The sequence below is a fragment of the Schistocerca serialis genome, chromosome 10 (genome assembly GCF_023864345.2).
Source record: "Schistocerca serialis cubense isolate TAMUIC-IGC-003099 chromosome 10, iqSchSeri2.2, whole genome shotgun sequence".
NCBI lineage: Eukaryota > Metazoa > Arthropoda > Insecta > Orthoptera > Acrididae > Schistocerca > Schistocerca serialis.
Genome location: NC_064647.1, coordinates 179,475,317 through 179,493,846, shown reverse-complemented (window position 1 = coordinate 179,493,846; position 18,530 = coordinate 179,475,317). Strand labels below are relative to the sequence as shown.

The 18,530-nt window shown below is 53.2% G+C and overlaps 1 protein-coding gene across 1 annotated transcript in view; it reads right to left on the bottom strand.

Moving 5' to 3' along the window:
• The window catches only part of LOC126424776 (nuclear RNA export factor 1-like), a 234,497-nt gene that overhangs the window by 179,650 nt on the left and 36,317 nt on the right, over positions 1-18,530 (bottom strand). Inside the window, exon 3 of the mRNA XM_050087536.1 lies at positions 9,012-9,385. Coding sequence (XP_049943493.1) covers positions 9,012-9,385 — 374 coding nt within the window. The remainder of the gene's footprint in view (positions 1-9,011; positions 9,386-18,530) is intronic.

Genomic DNA, 18,530 nt, shown 5'->3' with positions numbered 1-18,530 from the left:
GAGGAGAGGCTGGAGATAAGGCAGCAGGAGGAGGAGAGGCTGGAGATAAGGCAGCAGGAGGAGGAGAGGCTGGAGATAAGGCAGCAGGAGGAGGAGGAGAGGCTGGAGATAAGGCAGCAGGAGGAGGAGGAGAGGCTGGAGATAAGGCAGCAGGAGGAGGAGGAGAGGCTGGAGATAAGGCAGCAGGAGGAGGAGGAGAGGCTGGAGATAAGGCAGCAGGAGGAGGAGGAGAGGCTGGAGATAAGGCAGCAGGAGGAGGAGGAGAGGCTGGAGATAAGGCAGCAGGAGGAGGAGGAGAGGCTGGAGATAAGGCAGCAGGAGGAGGAGGAGAGGCTGGAGATAAGGCAGCAGGAGGAGGAGGAGAGGCTGGAGATAAGGCAGCAGGAGGAGGAGGAGAGGCTGGAGATAAGGCAGCAGGAGGAGGAGGAGAGGCTGGAGATAAGGCAGCAGGAGGAGGAGGAGAGGCTGGAGATAAGGCAGCAGGAGGAGGAGGAGAGGCTGGAGATAAGGCAGCAGGAGGAGGAGGAGAGGCTGGAGATAAGGCAGCAGGAGGAGGAGGAGAGGCTGGAGATAAGGCGGCAGGAGGAGGAGGAGAGGCTGGAGATAAGGCGGCAGGAGGAGGAGGAGAGGCTGGAGATAAGGCGGCAGGAGGAGGAGGAGAGGCTGGAGATAAGGCGGCAGGAGGAGGAGGAGAGGCTGGAGATAAGGCGGCAGGAGGAGGAGGAGAGGCTGGAGATAAGGCGGCAGGAGGAGGAGGAGAGGCTGGAGATAAGGCGGCAGGAGGAGGAGGAGAGGCTGGAGATAAGGCGGCAGGAGGAGGAGGAGAGGCTGGAGATAAGGCGGCAGGAGGAGGAGGAGAGGCTGGAGATAAGGCGGCAGGAGGAGGAGGAGAGGCTGGAGATAAGGCGGCAGGAGGAGGAGGAGAGGCTGGAGATAAGGCGGCAGGAGGAGGAGGAGAGGCTGGAGATAAGGCGGCAGGAGGAGGAGGAGAGGCTGGAGATAAGGCGGCAGGAGGAGGAGGAGAGGCTGGAGATAAGGCGGCAGGAGGAGGAGGAGAGGCTGGAGATAAGGCGGCAGGAGGAGGAGGAGAGGCTGGAGATAAGGCGGCAGGAGGAGGAGGAGAGGCTGGAGATAAGGCGGCAGGAGGAGGAGGAGAGGCTGGAGATAAGGCGCAGGAGGAGGAGGAGAGGCTGGAGATAAGGCAGCAGGAGGAGGAGGAGAGGCTGGAGATAAGGCAGCAGGAGGAGGAGGAGAGGCTGGAGATAAGGCAGCAGGAGGAGGAGAGGCTGGAGATAAGGCAGCAGGAGGAGGAGAGGCTGGAGATAAGGCAGCAGGAGGAGGAGAGGCTGGAGATAAGGCAGCAGGAGGAGGAGAGGCTGGAGATAAGGCAGCAGGAGGAGGAGAGGCTGGAGATAAGGCAGCAGGAGGAGGAGAGGCTGGAGATAAGGCAGCAGGAGGAGGAGAGGCTGGAGATAAGGCAGCAGGAGGAGGAGAGGCTGGAGATAAGGCAGCAGGAGGAGGAGAGGCTGGAGATAAGGCAGCAGGAGGAGGAGAGGCTGGAGATAAGGCAGCAGGAGGAGGAGAGGCTGGAGATAAGGCAGCAGGAGGAGGAGAGGCTGGAGATAAGGCAGCAGGAGGAGGAGAGGCTGGAGATAAGGCAGCAGGAGGAGGAGAGGCTGGAGATAAGGCAGCAGGAGGAGGAGAGGCTGGAGATAAGGCAGCAGGAGGAGGAGAGGCTGGAGATAAGGCAGCAGGAGGAGGAGAGGCTGGAGATAAGGCAGCAGGAGGAGGAGAGGCTGGAGATAAGGCAGCAGGAGGAGGAGAGGCTGGAGATAAGGCAGCAGGAGGAGGAGAGGCTGGAGATAAGGCAGCAGGAGGAGGAGAGGCTGGAGATAAGGCAGCAGGAGGAGGAGAGGCTGGAGATAAGGCAGCAGGAGGAGGAGAGGCTGGAGATAAGGCAGCAGGAGGAGGAGAGGCTGGAGATAAGGCAGCAGGAGGAGGAGAGGCTGGAGATAAGGCAGCAGGAGGAGGAGAGGCTGGAGATAAGGCAGCAGGAGGAGGAGAGGCTGGAGATAAGGCAGCAGGAGGAGGAGAGGCTGGAGATAAGGCAGCAGGAGGAGGAGAGGCTGGAGATAAGGCAGCAGGAGGAGGAGAGGCTGGAGATAAGGCAGCAGGAGGAGGAGAGGCTGGAGATAAGGCAGCAGGAGGAGGAGAGGCTGGAGATAAGGCAGCAGGAGGAGGAGAGGCTGGAGATAAGGCAGCAGGAGGAGGAGAGGCTGGAGATAAGGCAGCAGGAGGAGGAGAGGCTGGAGATAAGGCAGCAGGAGGAGGAGAGGCTGGAGATAAGGCAGCAGGAGGAGGAGAGGCTGGAGATAAGGCAGCAGGAGGAGGAGAGGCTGGAGATAAGGCAGCAGGAGGAGGAGAGGCTGGAGATAAGGCAGCAGGAGGAGGAGAGGCTGGAGATAAGGCAGCAGGAGGAGGAGAGGCTGGAGATAAGGCAGCAGGAGGAGGAGAGGCTGGAGATAAGGCAGCAGGAGGAGGAGAGGCTGGAGATAAGGCAGCAGGAGGAGGAGAGGCTGGAGATAAGGCAGCAGGAGGAGGAGAGGCTGGAGATAAGGCAGCAGGAGGAGGAGAGGCTGGAGATAAGGCAGCAGGAGGAGGAGAGGCTGGAGATAAGGCAGCAGGAGGAGGAGAGGCTGGAGATAAGGCAGCAGGAGGAGGAGAGGCTGGAGATAAGGCAGCAGGAGGAGGAGAGGCTGGAGATAAGGCAGCAGGAGGAGGAGAGGCTGGAGATAAGGCAGCAGGAGGAGGAGAGGCTGGAGATAAGGCAGCAGGAGGAGGAGAGGCTGGAGATAAGGCAGCAGGAGGAGGAGAGGCTGGAGATAAGGCAGCAGGAGGAGGAGAGGCTGGAGATAAGGCAGCAGGAGGAGGAGAGGCTGGAGATAAGGCAGCAGGAGGAGGAGAGGCTGGAGATAAGGCAGCAGGAGGAGGAGAGGCTGGAGATAAGGCAGCAGGAGGAGGAGAGGCTGGAGATAAGGCAGCAGGAGGAGGAGAGGCTGGAGATAAGGCAGCAGGAGGAGGAGAGGCTGGAGATAAGGCAGCAGGAGGAGGAGAGGCTGGAGATAAGGCAGCAGGAGGAGGAGAGGCTGGAGATAAGGCAGCAGGAGGAGGAGAGGCTGGAGATAAGGCAGCAGGAGGAGGAGAGGCTGGAGATAAGGCAGCAGGAGGAGGAGAGGCTGGAGATAAGGCAGCAGGAGGAGGAGAGGCTGGAGATAAGGCAGCAGGAGGAGGAGAGGCTGGAGATAAGGCAGCAGGAGGAGGAGAGGCTGGAGATAAGGCAGCAGGAGGAGGAGAGGCTGGAGATAAGGCAGCAGGAGGAGGAGAGGCTGGAGATAAGGCAGCAGGAGGAGGAGAGGCTGGAGATAAGGCAGCAGGAGGAGGAGAGGCTGGAGATAAGGCAGCAGGAGGAGGAGAGGCTGGAGATAAGGCAGCAGGAGGAGGAGGAGAGGCTGGAGATAAGGCAGCAGGAGGAGGAGGAGAGGCTGGAGATAAGGCAGCAGGAGGAGGAGGAGAGGCTGGAGATAAGGCAGCAGGAGGAGGAGGAGAGGCTGGAGATAAGGCAGCAGGAGGAGGAGGAGAGGCTGGAGATAAGGCAGCAGGAGGAGGAGGAGAGGCTGGAGATAAGGCAGCAGGAGGAGGAGGAGAGGCTGGAGATAAGGCAGCAGGAGGAGGAGGAGAGGCTGGAGATAAGGCAGCAGGAGGAGGAGGAGAGGCTGGAGATAAGGCAGCAGGAGGAGGAGGAGAGGCTGGAGATAAGGCAGCAGGAGGAGGAGGAGAGGCTGGAGATAAGGCAGCAGGAGGAGGAGGAGAGGCTGGAGATAAGGCAGCAGGAGGAGGAGGAGAGGCTGGAGATAAGGCAGCAGGAGGAGGAGGAGAGGCTGGAGATAAGGCAGCAGGAGGAGGAGGAGAGGCTGGAGATAAGGCAGCAGGAGGAGGAGGAGAGGCTGGAGATAAGGCGGCAGGAGGAGGAGGAGAGGCTGGAGATAAGGCGGCAGGAGGAGGAGGAGAGGCTGGAGATAAGGCGGCAGGAGGAGGAGGAGAGGCTGGAGATAAGGCGGCAGGAGGAGGAGGAGAGGCTGGAGATAAGGCGGCAGGAGGAGGAGGAGAGGCTGGAGATAAGGCGGCAGGAGGAGGAGGAGAGGCTGGAGATAAGGCGGCAGGAGGAGGAGGAGAGGCTGGAGATAAGGCGGCAGGAGGAGGAGGAGAGGCTGGAGATAAGGCGGCAGGAGGAGGAGGAGAGGCTGGAGATAAGGCAGCAGGAGGAGGAGAGGCTGGAGATAAGGCAGCAGGAGGAGGAGAGGCTGGAGATAAGGCAGCAGGAGGAGGAGAGGCTGGAGATAAGGCAGCAGGAGGAGGAGAGGCTGGAGATAAGGCAGCAGGAGGAGGAGAGGCTGGAGATAAGGCAGCAGGAGGAGGAGAGGCTGGAGATAAGGCAGCAGGAGGAGGAGAGGCTGGAGATAAGGCAGCAGGAGGAGGAGAGGCTGGAGATAAGGCAGCAGGAGGAGGAGAGGCTGGAGATAAGGCAGCAGGAGGAGGAGAGGCTGGAGATAAGGCAGCAGGAGGAGGAGAGGCTGGAGATAAGGCAGCAGGAGGAGGAGAGGCTGGAGATAAGGCAGCAGGAGGAGGAGAGGCTGGAGATAAGGCAGCAGGAGGAGGAGAGGCTGGAGATAAGGCAGCAGGAGGAGGAGAGGCTGGAGATAAGGCAGCAGGAGGAGGAGAGGCTGGAGATAAGGCAGCAGGAGGAGGAGAGGCTGGAGATAAGGCAGCAGGAGGAGGAGAGGCTGGAGATAAGGCAGCAGGAGGAGGAGAGGCTGGAGATAAGGCAGCAGGAGGAGGAGAGGCTGGAGATAAGGCAGCAGGAGGAGGAGAGGCTGGAGATAAGGCAGCAGGAGGAGGAGAGGCTGGAGATAAGGCAGCAGGAGGAGGAGAGGCTGGAGATAAGGCAGCAGGAGGAGGAGAGGCTGGAGATAAGGCAGCAGGAGGAGGAGAGGCTGGAGATAAGGCAGCAGGAGGAGGAGAGGCTGGAGATAAGGCAGCAGGAGGAGGAGAGGCTGGAGATAAGGCAGCAGGAGGAGGAGAGGCTGGAGATAAGGCAGCAGGAGGAGGAGAGGCTGGAGATAAGGCAGCAGGAGGAGGAGAGGCTGGAGATAAGGCAGCAGGAGGAGGAGAGGCTGGAGATAAGGCAGCAGGAGGAGGAGAGGCTGGAGATAAGGCAGCAGGAGGAGGAGAGGCTGGAGATAAGGCAGCAGGAGGAGGAGAGGCTGGAGATAAGGCAGCAGGAGGAGGAGAGGCTGGAGATAAGGCAGCAGGAGGAGGAGAGGCTGGAGATAAGGCAGCAGGAGGAGGAGAGGCTGGAGATAAGGCAGCAGGAGGAGGAGAGGCTGGAGATAAGGCAGCAGGAGGAGGAGAGGCTGGAGATAAGGCAGCAGGAGGAGGAGAGGCTGGAGATAAGGCAGCAGGAGGAGGAGAGGCTGGAGATAAGGCAGCAGGAGGAGGAGAGGCTGGAGATAAGGCAGCAGGAGGAGGAGAGGCTGGAGATAAGGCAGCAGGAGGAGGAGAGGCTGGAGATAAGGCAGCAGGAGGAGGAGAGGCTGGAGATAAGGCAGCAGGAGGAGGAGAGGCTGGAGATAAGGCAGCAGGAGGAGGAGAGGCTGGAGATAAGGCAGCAGGAGGAGGAGAGGCTGGAGATAAGGCAGCAGGAGGAGGAGAGGCTGGAGATAAGGCAGCAGGAGGAGGAGAGGCTGGAGATAAGGCAGCAGGAGGAGGAGAGGCTGGAGATAAGGCAGCAGGAGGAGGAGAGGCTGGAGATAAGGCAGCAGGAGGAGGAGAGGCTGGAGATAAGGCAGCAGGAGGAGGAGAGGCTGGAGATAAGGCAGCAGGAGGAGGAGAGGCTGGAGATAAGGCAGCAGGAGGAGGAGAGGCTGGAGATAAGGCAGCAGGAGGAGGAGAGGCTGGAGATAAGGCAGCAGGAGGAGGAGAGGCTGGAGATAAGGCAGCAGGAGGAGGAGAGGCTGGAGATAAGGCAGCAGGAGGAGGAGAGGCTGGAGATAAGGCAGCAGGAGGAGGAGAGGCTGGAGATAAGGCAGCAGGAGGAGGAGAGGCTGGAGATAAGGCAGCAGGAGGAGGAGAGGCTGGAGATAAGGCAGCAGGAGGAGGAGAGGCTGGAGATAAGGCAGCAGGAGGAGGAGAGGCTGGAGATGAGGCAGGAGAAGGAGAGGTTGGGGATGAGGCGGCAGAAAGGTTGGAGATGAGGCGGCAGAAAGGTTGGAGATGAGGCGGCAGAAGGAGAGGTTGGAGATGAGGCGGCAGAAGGAGAGGTTGGAGATGAGGCGGGAGAAGGAGAGGTTGGAGATGAGGCGGGAGAAGGAGAGGTTGGAGATGAGGCGGGAGAAGGAGAGGTTGGAGATGAGGCGGGAGAAGGAGAGGTTGGAGATGAGGCGGGAGAAGGAGAGGTTGGAGATGAGGCGGGAGAAGGAGAGGGTGGAGATGAGGCGGGAGAAGGAGAGGTTGGAGATGAGGCAGGAGAAGGAGAGGTTGGAGATGAGGCGGGAGAAGGAGAGGTTGGAGATGAGGCGGGAGAAGGAGAGGTTGGAGATGAGGCAGGAGAAGGAGAGGTTGGAGATGAGGCGGGAGAAGGAGAGGTTGGAGATGAGGCGGGAGAAGGAGAGGTTGGAGATGAGGCGGGAGAAGGAGAGGTTGGAGATGAGGCGGGAGAAGGAGAGGCTGGAGATGAGGCGGGAGAAGGAGAGAGACGGAGAGGCTGGAGATGAGGCGGGAGAAGGAGAGGCTGGAGATGAGGCGGGAGAAGGAGAGGCTGGAGATGAGGCGGGAGAAGGAGAGGCTGGAGATGAGGCGGGAGAAGGAGAGGCTGGAGATGAGGCGGGAGAAGGAGAGGCTGGAGATGAGGCGGGAGAAGGAGAGGCTGGAGATGAGGCGGGAGAAGGAGAGGCTGGAGATGAGGCGGGAGAAGGAGAGGCTGGAGATGAGGCGGGAGAAGGAGATGTTGGAGATAAGGCGGGAGAAGTAGAGGTGAAGGAGAGGTTGGAGATAAGGCGGGAGAAGTAGAGGTGAAGGAGAGGTTGGAGATAAGGCAGGAGAAGGAGAAGTTGGAGCTACGGCAGAGAAGAAGTCGTAGCTAAGGCAGGAAATAACGGACCAAGGTACGAGATACAGGGTTGGAGGCAGCGGAGGAGGATGGTGGAGGGGCAGGGCACAGACAAAGGAGAGAGATGGCATCGGGGGGGGGGGGGTGACAGGTATAAGTGGGTGTTGGCAAGGCACGAGCAGGGTAGGGCAGTTTCCGAGGATGGGGTGATGGGGTGGGGGCTAAGGGGCAGGCATGTAAGTAAGTGCTTAGGGCAGAGAGGTGAGGGAAGTTGTGGTGAGAGTGGTTGTGGTGAGAGTGGTTGTGGTGAGAGTGGTGGGGGCGAGGGGCAGAGGGGAAGAGTGCGGCTGGAAGTAAGAATGCGGGGAAGAGGGAAGTATGATGGCATGTTTTGAGGTGAGTAGAAGAGGGGAGGAAGTTGGAGATGTAGAGGGGAGGGGAAGCAGAGAAGGGAAGGGATAGTATAGGTAGGTGTAGAATATAGAAGGGAGGTGGAAGGTGTGAGTGAGGGATGGGACTGAGCGAATGGTGAGAGGCAGGGTCAGGGTGCAAGGGACAAAAGCGAGGGTAGAGGGCGGCGGTGAGGGTAGAGGGCGGCGGCGAGGGTAGAGGGCGGCGAGGGCTGGGAAGGGGGAAGGCGGGGGGGGGGGGGGGGGGGGTTGTTACTGGGCTGATGTTGAGGTGGGACTGGGGCTAGGGGCATGCCGTGGTGGATACACTTGGGGTGTTGACAAGAGGGTTTGGAGAGTGTACACACAGAGCAGGCGAGCGGGCGGCGGATCAAAGGGGCTGTGTGGTGAGGGGTACAGACCAAGGGGCATTGTGTCAAGGGGAGCAGACCATGGCAGAGGAGGAGTGTAGTTATCCCACAAGGGAGGTAGCTTACAAAATCCTCGTTCAATGAATACTCCAATAACATTTTTCCGTTTGGGATCCTTCCAAGTTAAATTGATGGAGGAAACAGAGAAAGTGCAAAGAAAAGCAATGCACTTTGGTAAAGTTCATCTAGTAAACACCGATGGAGATGCTGGTCCAACTCCAGTGGCATATGCTGCAGAGAGGCATTTTGCATCACAGTCTGGTTTATTGTCAAAATTCTGAGAGAGTGTGTTCAAACAATGGAAACTCTACAGGCAGGAATACCAACAATGTAGGAAACAACGGGTTGCTTCTTACCATACAGAAGACACGTTAAGTTGCAGAGAGGCACAATTAAAAGATACTTACATAAAGTTTTCAGCCAAAGCCTTCGTCAACGAAAGAGAAACACACACCCTTCATACAAACAAGCAAGTGCACCCCACGCACACATGATCGTAAACTCCAGCATATCCGGCCAGAAGGCATTCTGACCCGAGATGCTGGAGTTTACGATCATGTGTGCGTGGGGTGCACTTGCTTGTTTGTATGAAGGGTGTGTGTTTCTCTTTCGTTGACGAAGGCTGTGGCTACAAGCTTCATGAACTTCATGAATGTGTCTTAACTGTGCTTCTCCACAACTCTGTCTTTTCCTGAATTGTTGAGAGTGTACATTCCTACACAAGTCAACAGATATACTGCTTCGCCCTACATAAATCTCACTAAAAAGACCAAAAAAAAAATTTGAGAGATTCGTGCTCACACGGTGGCTTACTGACAACTGTTCTTCCTGCAAACTGTGGCTGGAACAGGAAAGAGGGCAAAGTGGCTGTTATAGTCAAAGCACCCTCCAGCAAACATTATACGGTGGCTAGTGGGGTATAAATGTAGAAGCGGACAGCACACCCTACTAGTGTAAAAAGAATGGGGTAAGAAGCAAGATGCCTATTAACAGATACTGTAAGGCAGAACAGCCTAGTTTCCTTACCTGTCTGTGCAAACACGGCCACTGCATGCTGCACAGCCTGGGGTGACACGGTGCTATGTGTCAGGGACTGGTAGTAACTCTGCTGCACGACAGGCGGCTGCACCACAGGCGGTGACTGGTAGTGGCTCTGCTGCGCCACTGGGTGCTGTAAGACAGGCGGCTGCACCACAGGTGGCGGGTGGCGCGGCTGCACTACGGGTGGCGGCTGCCGCGACTGCACCGCGGGCAGCGGCTGTACTGCGGGCAGTGGTCGGTGTGGTTGCACCGCGGGCAGCGGTTGCCGCTGGTATTGTGGTTTCCCTCTGCCGCCGTATAGTACTGGTCCTCTTTCTATAATCGGATCTTTGGTGACTGGGACTTGTGTCAGCACCCGCCTGTTATACGAGAGATATTAAATCGATAAAGAGGCTAAGAATTCTAGAAGAACAGAGCCTAGAGCCAATACGCTATAAGAGTAAAGGTAACACTCGCCGTGCAGTCGGGATGCCGACTGGTCGTCAGACGAGTAAAAAAGGATCTGAAACATTACTATTCTTCACTAATACACGATGCATTTGGTCACGTATGCGTCACTATAATGAGGGATACTTCCAGACAGACTGAAATGTGTTACTGTCAGACCCTTTTACAATAAAGGCAATAAGACAGATGTTAATTAGTACTGACCGGTCTCACTAAGACTTATCTCCACCATGAAGGTGCTGGAAAAAAATTATGCATGCAAATGCCTTGACACTTGATACACTAAATAGTACAATTATACAAAATTTAAAAGATAAAATATTTCCAACTCGTAATTTCAGTTATATGTCAAATGCATACGATTGTCAGTTTGCAGTGTCTCCTACAGAAGCTCAAATATTATGGTATCAAAGATCTTGTTGTTAACTGGTTTCATCTTCTCTATCTATCAGGATGCTACGTGTTGCACTGAGAAATTCAGTGGTTGTACACAATGAAACAGCAACTTCAGTATGGGGGTAATCTCTACATTTTTAGAACACGGATTAATATGGGGTCACTCTTCTTCTTGTTACATATAATGGACCTTCTATCACATATCCAAGAAGCAGAAATAATTCACTTTGCTGAAAATCCAAACTAGTACATATAGGTATTATAATAAAACCTAATGGAGTAATTTCAACACTTGAAAATGTAAAAAAGATTTTTAACATGATTTTTTATGTTTGCATAATTTTTGCTGCTTCTGAATTACTTTTTAGTGCTGATTTCAGGTCTGTTACCGCATATAGTTTTTCCACATCAAATAAGTGCATTTTTCATTCAACCTCAAGTTCCACAAAGAGAAATTTTATTGCAAGTAAGGAAAATATTATCTTAGTAATTTGGAGTAGTTGGTCTCACCTGTCACTCCCATTTAGCTGTTTGGTATGCTATACTGTTACGACGTTACATTTGTGTTGTTAAATGTAGATTAGCAGTTTCTCAGAAAAGAGTTCCCGAAAGTTGTCCAGTAGCCCAAATGTATTCTGTTATGTATGTGGTAGCTACATAACTAAGTGAAATAGGACATTAACAGCTTCATGAAAAATATGTTCTACCCATACTTTGGTATGAGGCTTGGTGATAGTAACCAAAGCTGGCATCACACAAGATAGACCGTACAGGTATTGATGGATAGACACTGTGGAAAAATGGGAAAATGAAATCAATATCTTTTGCAATTCTCATAGTTTGGAAGGAGCCACAAAATCACATATATCCTTTTTTTTCCCTTAGTACTGTTAGCATCACAGGTCACAGTGCAAAAAGCAAGAAGGATATAAAATATCCTAACATTTCTTCAGTCTTATGACCAGTTACACACAGTGAAGCCCCCTCCTCCAACTCCACCTTCCATTGTTGAAGATTTGCAACAGGAGAGCAACTCAGAAAAGTAGTGTGATGATTACAAGCTGGAAGAGCTGCACTACAGTTATTTAATCAAAATGAACTAAATGATTTAACTTGTGACCTGAATCTGACAAAGATGCTTCCAAATTGCTTGGGTCATCTACTACTGTCAGCCAAAGTATCATTTTTTTTATTTGGCACATGAAAAGAGAAAAGAAATTAATAAATTAAAGAAGAAGACCATAGGGTTTTTTGTTGTCATATTGAGGGTTTATTGAATATCTTTAATGTGATCTATGATCCAAATCAGTGGAAACTGTTTACAGACTGATCAAAATGTAGCCTGAAAGGCATACTCTTCCATAATCGAAATTTATTTGGCTCAATGCTTGTTGTCCATTCAGTACACTGGACCTCAATGCTGTGCTGAAACTGTGAATCATGAAAAACATTCCTGGACAGTATGTGGAAATTTGCAAGTAGCTGGCATGTTAAATTGGTGAACAATCTGGCTACACAAAAATGTCTAGTTTCATTTGTGAGAGGGACGGCTGAGTGAAAGACCAGCACTGGTACTTAACTAACTGGCTCTTCAACCTGGTTCGCAGAATATAATGAATGAACCAGTTGGTCAGCCAAGCAAGATACTACGACCACCTCATCACAGCAAGCTTGGATTAAGGATCCTGTTCACTAAAGCACTTCCAAAAGATGGTTACAGCTTACTGTGCTCAGTAACAAGATTACCAAAAGCACTTCATGAGAAACTTAAAGAAGGCATCCCTGTGGGGCCGCAGATCAGAAATTTGATGAAAGACAGTTAGTTTGAAAGTACAATGAATCAGTGTAAAGGGTCTGGGTTTTATTTAACAATGTAGTGCCCAACTTTTGGGCAGCAACAAACATCCAAATTGTAAAACCACAGTTAAAGGAATGTTGCAGAGTTTCACAAAATTAGGATGCAACACAAGTATGAAGCTTCATTTTCTACATTCACATTTCGAATTTTTTCCTGCAAACCATGCAAATGTCAGTGAAGAAGACGGATAATGGTTCCAAGAGGATATCAAGAAGATGGAAGAGAGATACCAGGGAAGGTGGAACGAACAAACATGATGGCTGGAAACTGTTTTATGCTACTGAGAGATGACATTGGAGTAAGGAGACAATTGAAGAAGAGACCTTTCTATCCCACCTCAGAAAGACCTCGACACAGTGAAATCAGCTAAGGGAAATTAAACTGTCAGACATGTGCTGGTTTTGTAATAATTATTAGCATTTTTGAGTAAACGTATACCACTGTTTCATCTAATGCAGTGTGTAATGATTCTGGACAATATTACAAAATAAATGATTAATTTTTAATGCAATTTTAAAAAAAATCCTGTTAGAAAAAATGTGATTTCAGCTAAAACTTCAGATGTGATTTGTACAAAAAATCTGGTGTGATAAAGAAAAACCAAAATAAGATTTGAAATCAGAATGAAAAATAGTTTATGTATCGTTACAGTCATGAAACATCGTTCCAAAACTTTTAAAATGCAGCATAGTGGTTTTTTTTTTTTTTTTTTTTTTTTTTCCAAAAATTAATGACTGGTAGTGTGCAAATGGACTGTCACTGCATTCAGTCTAGTTTTAGAAAGCACCATTAACGGAACTTTTACACACATTAATATATGATTTCTAAGCAAATCTTTGTCACGGAAGTTCAAAAAGGCACACTACGTGCAGTTCAAAACTTGTAAGATGTTTCTACTCAGCAAATGTCTAAATTTTTTGTGCTGGTACTTCAAGTGGCCACAGAGAATTTCAAATGGTTGGATTAGGTGGGGGAGGGACTTTCAGCTTCAAAGTGATGCCTTCACCACTCTGGTCTGAGCAGTTTGGGGCATCAGGACTGCTGTCTCTGTGCATCCCTGTTTAGTGCATGCATCTCAAAAGGAAATGAAATAGTCACCTGAGTTACATTATGCAGTGAAGTTTTGTTTGAAACTGAAAAAATCTCTTCTGGAGGTCACTGATTGATAGTGCAAGTTTGAGGGGCAGTGCTCTATCAAATTCGCAAGTTTCGCGGTGGATGAAAGCATTTAAGGAAGACCAGGTAGAGGTAGTCGAAGAATCCCACACTCGATGGTCGTCAAGCACCAAAACCGATGACAATTTGGGCCATGTGTGCGATCTGTTCAACTGACTATCAGTTGAGTGTCCAGAAGATTGCAGAAACTCTCAACAGTCCCAAAGCAAATGTACAATTAGTGCACTATAAATTGCACATGAGGAAGGTGTGTGCCAAACTGGTTCCCAAGCTTTTGATGGACAATTAGAAGAATCATTAGGTGACTGTCGCAATTGAATTTCTCAAATGCGTTGGGTTTTTGAACTTCTTTCTTAGACATCATTACCGGCAATGAAACAGAATGTCAAAGCTGCAAGTGGCATACACCTCAATATCCCCACAACTGAAAAAAATCAAAACTGAGCAAATTGAAAGTGAAAACAATGTCAACGGTCTTTTTTTATGCCAATGGTGTGGTCCACAGAGAGTCTGTTCCTCTCAGCCAAATAGTGAACACTGCCTACTATGTCAGTGTGCTGGAAAAATTGCAAAAATTGGTCGTGTGAGTGAGAAAGGAGATCATCACTTCTTGGGAGCTCCACCATGTGCAATGGTTGGTTGGTTGGTTTGGGGGATTAAAGGGACCAGACTGCCATGGTCATCGGTCCCTTTTTCCTAAGACATAGAACACCCACAGAGAACAAAAACGAGGAACAGAAGAGATCACAGACGATACAGAACAGGAGAGACTGAGACAAAGACAAGACAAAACGAAACGAACGAAAACCACATAGAGATAAACGGTGGTTGGCCGACCATACAAATAAAAAAGGAAAAGCCAACCACTTAGAAACACATTAAAAAATCAGTGTAAAATCATAGGCCAAAGGCCAGAGTCGACACAAAACAAAAATAAAACAGAAACACTCAGATTAAATGATAAAATCCCCCTGCCCGAATAAAACGTAAAACTAAGTCAGCCATAGTGGAGTCGTCTGTTAAAAGGGCAGGGAGCGTATCAGGCAGCGCAAATGTCTGCCTGACCACAGCTAAAAGGGGGCAGGCCAACAGAATGTGGGCCACTGTCAAAGCTGCCCCGCAGCGACATACAGGAGGGTCCTCCCGGCGCAGTAAATAACTGTGTGTCAGCCGGGAGTGGCCAATGCGGAGCCGGCAAAGAACTACCGATTCCCTGCGAGTGGCTCGCAGGGATGACCGCCACACAGCCGTCGTCTCCTTGACAGCACGGAGTTTATTGGACAATGGCAGTTCGCGCCATTCCTCGTCCCATAGCGCCAAGATTTTGCGGCGGAAGACTGCCCGCAAATCAGTCTCTGGGAGGCCAAGGTCCAGAGATGGCTTGCTGGTGGCCTCTTTCGCCAGGCGGTCAACATGTTCGTTACCCGGGATACCGACATGACCGGGGGTCCACACAAAGACCACAGAGCGGCCGCAACAGGCAAGAGTATGCAGAGACTCGTGGATAGCCATCACCAGACGAGAACGAGGGAAACACTGGTCGAGAGCTCGTAAACCGCTCAGGGAATCGCTACAGATAACGAAGGACTCACCTGAGCAGGAGCGGATATACTCTAGGGCACGAAAGATGGCGACCAATTCAGCAGTGTAAACGCTGCAGCCATCCTGCAAGGAACGTTGTTCGGAACGGTCCCCTAGAGTGAGCGCATACCCGACACGACCAGCAACCATCGAACCGTCAGTGTAGACAACACCAGAGCCCTGATACGTGGCCAGGATAGAATAAAAGCGGCGGCGGAAGGCCTCTGGAGGGACTGAGTCCTTCGGGCCCTGTGCCAGGTCCAGCCGAAGGCAAGGGCGACGAACACACCATGGGGGTGTATGCAAAGTAGCCCGGAAAGTAGGTGGAACAGTGAAAACCTGAAGCCCAGAGAGAAGCTCCTTGACGCGGACCGCTATTGTACAACCAGACCGGGGCCGACCATCTGGCAGATGGACGACCGATCGCGGGAACAGGAGACGATAATTTGGATGCCCGGGCGAGCTGAGAACATGGGCAGCATAAGCGGCCAGCAAACGTTGGCGTCGGAACCGCAGGGGAGGGACACCTGCCTCCACGAGTAAGCTGTCCACAGGGCTGGTGCGGAAAGCACCAGTGGCAAGGCGTATCCCGCTGTGGAGAATTGGGTCCAGCACCCGCAACGCAGACGGGGAGGCTGAGCCATATGCCAGGCACCCATAATCCAGACGGGACTGAATTAACGCCTGGTAGAGCCGTAGCAGGGTAGAGCGGTCGGCTCCCCAGCGGGTGTGGCTCAAACACCGGAGTGCATTGAGATGCCGCCAACACGTCTGTTTGAGCTGCCGGATATGAGGCAGCCAAGTCAACCGGGCATCGACAACCACCCCCAAAAACCTGTGGGTCTCCACCACAGCAAGGAGTTCGTCGGCAAGATAAAGCCGCGGCTCAGGATGGACTGTTCGGCGCCGGCAGAAATGCATAACGCAGGTCTTGGCTGCCGAAAACTGAAAGCCATGCGCTACAGCCCAAGACTGCGCCTTACGGATAGCGCCCTGTAGCTGACGTTCAACAGCTGCAATGCCAGTAGAGCTGTAATAAAGGCAGAAGTCGTCAGCATACAGGGAAGCGGAGACAGAATTTCCCACGGCCGCAGCAAGCCCGTTAATGGCTATTAAAAACAGACAGACACTTAAAACAGAGCCCTGTGGCACACCGTTCTCCTGGACGTGGGAGGAACTATACGAGGCCGCGACTTGCACGCGGAAGGTACGACACAACAGAAAATTGCGGATAAAAATCGGCAGAGGACCCCGAAGACCCCATCCATGAAGCGTAGAAAGAATGTGATGACGCCATGTTGTATCGTACGCCTTCCGCATGTCGAAAAAGACAGCGACCAGGTGCTGACGGCGGGCAGGCAGTACGGATGGCAGTCTCCAGGCTCACCAGATTGTCGGTGGCGGAGCGGCCTTGACGGAACCCACCCTGAGACGGAGCCAGAAGGCCCCGAGACTCCAGTACCCAATGCAAGCGCCGGCTCACCATCCGTTCGAGAAGCTTGCACATAACGTTGGTGAGGCTAATGGGACGGTAGCTGTCCACCTCCAGAGGGGTCTTTCCAGGTTTCAAAACGGGGATGGCAATGCCTTCCCGCCATTGCGACGGAAACTCCCCCTCGACCCAAAGACGGTTGTAAAGATCGAGAAGGCGCCGCTGGCAGTCCACTGAAAGATGTTTCAGCATTTGACAGTGGATGCCATCTGGCCCAGGAGCGGTATCAGGGCAAGCAGCGAGGGCACTGCGAAATTCCCACTCACTGAATGGAGCATTGTAAGATTCTGGGTGGTTGGTGCGAAACGAAAGGCTCCGACGTTCCATCCGCTCTTTAATGGAGCGGAAGGCCTGGGGGTAATTCGCAGAAGCGGAAGTCAAAGCAAAATGCTCTGCTAAGCGATTTGCAATGACGTCGGAGTCAGTACAAACTGCTCCATTCAGTGAGAGCGCAGGGACGCTGACAGGTGGCCGATAGCCGTAGACGCGTCGAATCTTGGCCCAGACCTGCGATGGAGAGACATGGAGGCCAATTGTGGACACATACCGCTCCCAGCACTCCTTCTTGCCTTGGCGGATAAGGAGGCGGGCCCGCGCACGCAGCCGTTTGAAGGCGATAAGGTGGTCGAGGGAGGGGTGTCGCTTGTGACGCTGGAGCGCCCGCCGGCGATCTTTAATCGCTTCAGCGATCTCAGGCGACCACCAAGGCACAGCCTTCCGCCGAGGGGACCCACAGGAATGGGGAATGGCAGATTCGGCGGCAGTAACGATGCCGGTGGTGACCGATTGAACCACCGCATCAATGTCATCGGTAGAGAGAGGCTCAAAAGCGGCAGTGGAGGAGAACAAGTCCCAGTCAGCCTTATTCATAGCCCATCTGCTAGGGCGCCCAGAAGAGTGGCGCTGTGGTAGTGACAAAAAGATCGGAAAATGGTCACTACCACACAGGTCGTCATGCACACTCCATTGGACAGACGGTAAGAGGCTATGGCTACAGATGGAAAGGTCAATGGCGGAGTAGGTGCCATGCGCCACACTGAAGTGTGTGAAGGCACCATCATTTAACAGCGAGAGATCGAGCTGCGACAATAAATGCTCAACGATGGCGCCTCGACCTGTTGCCACTGACCCACCCCACAGAGGGTTATGAGCGTTGAAGTCGCCCAATAGCAAGAAAGGTGGCGGCAATTGGGCGACCAGTGCAGCCAGGACATGCTGCGAGACATCACCATCCGGTGGAATGTAAAGACTGCAGACGGTAACAGCCTGTGGCGTCCACACGCGTACAGCGACAGCCTCTAGAGGCGTCTGGAGAGGGACAGACTCGCTGTGCAGAGTGTGAAGGACATATATGCAGACGCCACCAGACACCCTTTCATAAGCTGCTCGGTTCTTATAATAACCCCGATAGCCACGGAGGGCGGGGGTTCGCATTGCTGGAAACCAAGTTTCCTGGAGAGCAATGCAGAAGAAAGGGTGAAGGCTGATAAGGTGGCGGAGCTCAGCGAGATGGTGGAAGAAACCGCTGCAGTTCCACTGGAGGATGGTGTTGTCCATGGCTGGGAAAGGCGTGACGGGACTGGGAAGGCAGATTACGCCACTGGGGCACCTGCTGCCTCCGATGGAGCATCCGTGCAAATGCCATCCATTGCGTCCGCGGGACCGGCAAGAGCGAGGTCCTCAGCGGACGCCAGAATCTCCACCTCGTCCTCAGAGGCAGAGCTTGTAGGGAGCGGCGGGATCGGTGCCACCGCATTACCGTTGGTCTTGGGGACTTTCTTCCTTTTCTGCTTATCACGCTGTGCCTTCGGCTCTTCAGGCTGCATGGGCTTCACTGGGTCAGTCTCTGGGACAGACGACGACCGCGAGGCCCGACAACCAGGGACTGGCGGGTGTTTCAACCACTTGCGGGCGTCCGCCTTGCCACTGGTCGGAACTTGCGAAGGGAGGTCCCCAAGGGATCCCTTCCTGGCGAGAGCAGCCGAAGAAGTCTTACGCTTCTCCGGCTGGGAAGGGGGAGCTGATGTCCCCGAAGGTTGGGAGGGTGTTGCTCCTGAAGAAGAGGGAGCAGGAGCAACAGGGTGTGAAGTGCCCCCCACAAGCAAGGGGGCCGGTGGATGCTGACCGATCTTAGGGCCGATTCGTGATGACGGGAGAACCGTCGTTGCAGCAGCGGCGTAGGTCGACGGCATTGCCACAGGATGGAGCCTCTCATATTTCCGTCTAGCCTCGGGGTAGGTCAGCCGGTCCAAGGTCTTATATTCCATTATCTTCCGTTCTTTCTGCAATATCCTACAGTCCGGCGAGCAGGGGGAATGGTGTTCTCCGCAGTTAACACAGATAGGAGGCGGGGCACATGGAGTATCGGGATGCGAAGGACGTCCGCAATCCCGACACGTCATGCTGGAAGTACAGCGAGATGACATGTGCCCGAACTTCCAGCATTTAAAACACCGCATCGGAGGAGGGATATATGGTTTCACATCACAACGATAAACCATCACCTTAACCTTTTCGGGTAAGACATCACCCTCAAAGGCCAAGATGAAGGCAC